The sequence below is a fragment of the Neomonachus schauinslandi genome, chromosome 1, assembly GCF_002201575.2.
Source record: "Neomonachus schauinslandi chromosome 1, ASM220157v2, whole genome shotgun sequence".
NCBI lineage: Eukaryota > Metazoa > Chordata > Mammalia > Carnivora > Phocidae > Neomonachus > Neomonachus schauinslandi.
This window is the reverse complement of record NC_058403.1, coordinates 43,526,137-43,532,358: the sequence shown is the minus strand read 5'-3', so window position 1 is coordinate 43,532,358 and position 6,222 is coordinate 43,526,137. Positions and strand designations below refer to the sequence as shown.

Here is a 6,222-nt window from a genome sequence, read left to right as displayed (position 1 = left end):
AGCAATAAAAGAAAACAACTTCCATGCATATATTCATTAAAATGAGATCAAGCTCCCTGGACTCTTACTCTGTACCCTTGGGTGTGCATGAAATGTCACCTTTTAACCTGATCCAGTTCTATCCTGCTCAGATAGGGCTATCACATAAAATGCAGAACACCTAGTTAAATTTAAATTTCAGATAAGCAACAAAATATCGTAACGATAAATATGTCTTATGAAACACTTAAGATATACTTCTATTGTGGCTTTGGGTTTGTTTTCACCAAGCCCTAGATTGTTCGAGTAAAACAGACTCATACTTTCTGTTATCAACTATTCTGATCAGCTTGCTCATTTGAAAACACAAAAGTACAAACTGTGGTGAATTTGAGATGAAATAAATGTATAGGAGCTCTCTGTAAGTGTATGTGTGTGTATAATATATATTATATAAGAACTAAAAGTATAAATTTTCTTTAAAGCAATGGACATTTCAGGTGATTTCTATATGTACCTTCTATTAGAAGTTGTATGAAAAGGATTTAAAAAAAAAAAGGAGATAGGATCAGGGTAATAGCAATGAGGAGGAAGTGGCATTTCTCTGAGTATATCATTTTGTACGACTCTGAATCTTAGAACCATAGTAATGTATCTCATAACTCTATCTTTCCAAATAAACAAACAAAACCAACCAGGATGCGGGGGGAAGGAAATAAAGACAGAATATGAACACTAAAATATAAACCTAACTAAATTAAAAAGTAAAAACAAAACCATATTGAAGTAGGTGGGGAAGAAAATAACTTTATTTACTTTGGAAAACAGTATCTTGGCTGGAAACCTAAGTACAAAAAGAACTGAACATAAATGCTGTAATCTAGTTAGTAATTATGTTTCTCAAAAATAGATAGGTAGTTAGATAGATAGGAAGGCAGGTAGATAAAGAAGTATAGATGTGTACTTATGCATGGATTAGTGTACATGCATACATTTCCTGGCTATACCCACTGAAAGGACATAGAAGCAATGACATCCCAGTAATGAGCATACCTCGTTCCCAGATTTTGGTTTTAAACACCATTTTCCAATAAAAGGAACAATGGGTTTTTTAAGAACTAGTTGATTCCAGGGCCCAGGCAGGGAAAATATAATACGATCTTCGAATATGTTGGCCAGAAAGTATGGAAATCTTAAAAAAGGTTGGATACCTGTTGATAGAACACAGGAGACAACCACGAGGGGCTCCTCATGATCAAAGCTGGGACAATTTGAACAGTAAGGACATAATGGTGGAATTTGATTTTAACCCATAAAACAAAATGAATATCGTGAGTATATTCATAAAATATAATCAATATATATTTATTTATAATGACAAATAAATAATCAAATATATAAGTGGATTTTCAGCCAGCCAATTCAGTTTTCCTTGTTTTTGTCCTTTGGAGATAATCTTTGTTGATTATTGTAGTCACATCTGATTGGAATGGTGGAGCTGTCTTGGAGATAACACTCTTTCCATTGTGGAGTATTTGGGTTTTTTTTTTTTTTTTTTGGTTTATGCAACTTTATTGAAGAAAAATAAATCAGTTACTAGCAGAGCTATTAGTTGATCACTCATCCACTGACAACTTGCATCATTTATTCAGTGCTATATTAAACAGTGTATTGGAAGATAGATTAACTAATAGCTCCAAGCCTCCTAACAATTTAAATGAGAATTACAAAATGTTTGAGACCCTATTTTGGAATACAAAGGGTGTTTGACTTCCAATTTCCATTCTCTGTAGAACAAGAACAGGTCATTCCTTTATTGACATGCATAAAATACATCACATTTTCTGTTCTGCTGATGCTATAAATTCAATACCAATTCTCCAGCCACATCAGTTATGAGCATAAAGTATATCATGTAACCTCAAATCTCTAACAGTGGAAGGCTTAAAAAAAGACTGGATGCTAGAATAATGCTGCTTCCTTTGATGTGACAACTGAGCATCCATCTCCCTCCCCCTCAGATGATTTCTTCAGCATGTTAGAGCAGTGAGGAATGGTTTTAGTCTCATAACCAAGTTAGAGTGAAGACATTGGCCACATAATACACATGCTCCATTTTTAAAAAAATTCTGAATCTTGGGCAACTGTTCTCTTGTAACTACTTTACAGTTTCTAAAAGCAGTTATTGTCCAAAGCTGGAAGAACTTAAGTCTTCTCAGATGAGCATGTGAATGAATGGAGGGAGGTAAACAAAAAATAAAATTAAAAAAGATGAGGTCTGATAGGGGAGCAGCCGGATAAGAAAATCAAAAAAGGAACAGTAATTTAAAGTTTATTCCAGCTATAATGCAGGTTATTCTGACTTTAAGGTAGCATCACATGGCATACTTCTGAGTCCATTCCCGAGATATTCTGTTGTACTTATCTCTGTCTGTTTTATAGATCCGTGCAATCTCTGGCACTAGGGGGTCATCTGGGTTTGGATCACATAGCAGTGAACAAATGGATAAAAGAACTTTAGAAATAGTTAAAGCAGGAGACCACTGTGATCTTAGAATATCGAGACAAATGCTGCCATTACTGTTAATATTTGGATGATAAATTCTTGTTGTAAATGCAACCTTAGGTGGTTTGAAGGGGTAGTCTGTAGGAAAATGAATTGTCAAAAAGAATACACCGCCTTGGTATGGGCTGTCATTAGGTCCCATAATTGTGGCTTGCCAATGAAACATATCATCCCCAACTGGACCTGCAGAACATTGTGCTGGAGGGTCACGGGCCAAATCACTAAGTTCCTTATTAATCCGTTTCAGCGCCATAGTCTGTGCTTTTCGTCTGGCTCCTCACTCTCTCGGTGTGTGCTCAAAGGTCCGGCCAAAACTCTTGATTATCCGGGCGGCAGGGAAGGATTGTCTCTTCGTCTCACACCGGCTCTGCCAGACACAGGCGCAGAGGGGCCGGGGCCTCCCTCAAGCTGCGGCCTCGGCCTCCTCCCCGCGCGGCAGCTGGTGCCTCCCCGGCCCTACGGGGCTCACGCGCACGACACAGCCACAAGATTGGAGTATTTGGTTTTTAATATGACTGAAATAGCTAGTCATATTTTCTTTACCATGGACAGTTATCATATGCATACGCATACAAATAGGTAACTCCAAAAGCAAAGTATCTATTGCCATTTAACCAATGATACATATGGCACTTCTATTTCTGGAAGTGTCCAATATGATTCTATAATAAATAAATGTAACTCAAGGAAAGTTATATTTTGCATACTGCATGATTTGAATATTGCTTTTCTAAAGGACATTCCATGTAATTCAAGAAGCTGCTACTAGATGGGGAGGAGCTATATGGGCATAAAGGCCTGGTAAACTCATTATCTTGGATTCTCCTTAATGAAACTTAAAATACTATAAATAGTAGTTTTTAACAAAAATAAAATCAATCCTGTGATAATAAGCTTTAGGAAATATTATCATTTAAAACCAAAATTCAAAAAAATAAGTATCAAAAAAAAACCTGGATCTGTATTGTAACTGTTACATTCATGTGCTTTTGCTGTAAGCATCAAAATAGGTCAAAATCATATGCTGTGTTTTTTTTACTATTTTTCAGAGTCAAAAGAAACGTTAGACATTTTTAGGTTCACTCTAGGAATTTGGGTTTCAACAAATGTTTGAAATCTCTGTAGTAACTTGGGGGCTCTGTTTTTGGAAAATCCCATGCCGGGGTGCCTGGGTGGCTCAGATGGTTAAGCGTCTGCCTTCGGCTCAGGTCATGATCCCAGGGTCCTGGGATCGAGTCCCACATCGGGCTCCTGACTCAGCAGGGAGTCTGCTGCTTCCTCTCCCTCTGCCTCTCCCACTGCTCATGCTCTCTCTCTCTCTCTGTATCTCTGTGTCTCAAATGAATAAATAAAATCTTAAAAAAAAAAAAAAAAAGAAAATCCCATGCCACTTTGGTTATTTGAGAATTACAAGTTTTCATACTTCTGGGCTTGTAATGTCTTTGTTACATTTTCAATTCTTAATTTATTTTGCTGGCCTCATTTCGGAGCTTCTTAAAAGCTTTGTGACAGATTGTTTGTTGTCATCAACACCCAGTCTTCCATTTTTCCACAATAATAGTTATAAACAGGCCACATGGTTGACCAAATTAGACACAGTTTTTCAGCTTCTCATGTATTTTAGGTGTGGACATTTTACTAAATTTTGATCAGAAGAAATGAACAGAAGTGCTTTCAGCCATCATCAGGTCTCCTTAAAAGAAATAGGTCTCCCTCAGGTCTCCCTTCTCCTTGGTTGCCAGGTGATTAAAAAAAAAAAAAAAAGAGTAGCTTGTTTGGATCCAGACATGGAAGTCATACATTGAGGATGACAGTGCTACTTTAATATGTCTGGGTCACTTAGTACTGTACTCTAACATTAGAAATAATTCTATAATGGGGCGCCTGGGTGGCTCGGTGGGTTAGGCATCTGACTTTTGATTTCAACTCAGGTCATGACCTCAGGGTCATGAGATTGAACCTCATGTTAGGCTCCGCTTCTCTCCAAACAAAATATTTTTTAAAGATTTTATTTATTTATTTGCCAGAGAGACACAGCGAGAGAGGGAACACAAGCAGGGGGAGTGGGAGAGGGAGAAACAGGCTTCCCGTGGGGCAGAGAGCCCAATGCGGGGCTCGATCCCAGGATCCTGGCAGATGTTTAATGACTGAGTCACCCAGGCACCCCTCTCCAAAAAATTTTTTAAAATAAAAGAAAAAATATAATAAAAAATACTATAACATTAGAAATAAACTACTATTTAATTGACTAGTATATATCACCCCTGTTTAAAGCAGCCTAACCAGTACCCTAATATATGTACCAAATATTTAACTGTGACTATTTCAGTACTTGAGTAGAACTTCATGTGCATACATTCTGGGAATACATAGGATCTGAGTTACAGAGAGGAAGTAATTTTTCTGTATACACCATCTTTTCTTATTCTTGCTCTTGGTCTGAAGATGGTAAAATTTATCAATTGATTAAACATTGCCAGTTCTATAGTAACTGCCATTTAGGATAGCTTCTGGGTGTTTAACAATTGCCTTTTCTTCCCTTGACAAACACTCATGGTGTCTCTGGCAGCCACATCCATATTAATGTGACTTACCCCAAGTAATAACAAGATACAAGAATGACCCAGCAAAGAACTCCTGCCACAACTTCAGTCTGGTTTGTGGTAATTCAAAATTTTGAATAGAGATATGAACACAGGGATTTGAAGCTTGGTTTGTGCAATATTTCCTTGGATTAGTGAGCTAAGTGTGTCATCTCCCACCAAGTTTCTTGGTTTCAGTGATTTGTAACCAAATAAAAACATTTTCAAGACCTAATTCTATGCTGCATGGTGCTTAGGAAATCCTAGCTCTTTGCAAAATGTGTATTTTCTGTAATAATGGTGATCAACCTCTAAGTACTCTCAGATTCCATCTCCTAAGAGAAAACAAAGGCTGTCCAAGCAAGAACCCAACTACATTCACCTTCTGCTGCATTCCTTCATCATCAAGGGAATTGTTACTGTTGTCATTATTCTTTCTTTGTCCCTCTTCCCTCCTCTTTTAGGGGTCTTTATTTTATTTATCTTACAAGGTTTTTTTTTGTTTTTTTTTTTTTTAGATAGACATTGATGTTTCATTGAAAAATAGTATGAAAGAATAGATTTTTAACTTTCAGAATAATAGTTTCATGACATGAACTATAACATGTTTTTAATCTTAGGCTATAAATCACTATGTGTAAGTGAATACATGTGAATAAACAGAAATAAACCCAAATATATTCACCTATGTCAGTAAAAAAAAAAGGAAATCAAATACCCAGCACATAAATGGGACTAGTTTAAACATCATTTTTACAACAAAAAGATGAGGAAAATATTTTGTGACTTTATATGTAATTTTTCTCTCAATTATGGGACCACCCAAGAAATTATAATTTTTTTCAATTATAATGGCCACTGCATCTTTATAAGATCAGTGTATATGAAAAGGAGTGTGATGTAAAAGGACTCCAAAGCCACAAGCTCTAAGGAACAGTGTCAGCCACGGATACCTTGCACTATCTTGTGTAAGGACAGGGCTTGTCTTTTCCAGAGTGTCTAATGTTCCACATATAAAATGTGTTAATTTTTCAATTAGCTGTTACTTTAATTTTAGCTTTTAATAATGTTTATCAATCTTATTTTTTGTGGTAT

At 36.4% G+C, this 6,222-nt stretch overlaps 1 protein-coding gene across 1 annotated transcript; it reads right to left on the bottom strand.

The window, feature by feature from the left end:
* Positions 1-2,295: 2,295 nt before the first annotated feature.
* On the bottom strand, positions 2,296-3,034 carry LOC110578425 (ubiquitin-conjugating enzyme E2 D3). The gene has a single exon (XM_021687947.1). The coding sequence runs from the start codon at positions 2,796-2,798 to the stop codon at positions 2,355-2,357; it is 444 nt and encodes a 147-aa protein (XP_021543622.1). The 5' UTR covers positions 2,799-3,034; the 3' UTR covers positions 2,296-2,354.
* Between the last annotated feature and the right edge of the window lie 3,188 nt (positions 3,035-6,222).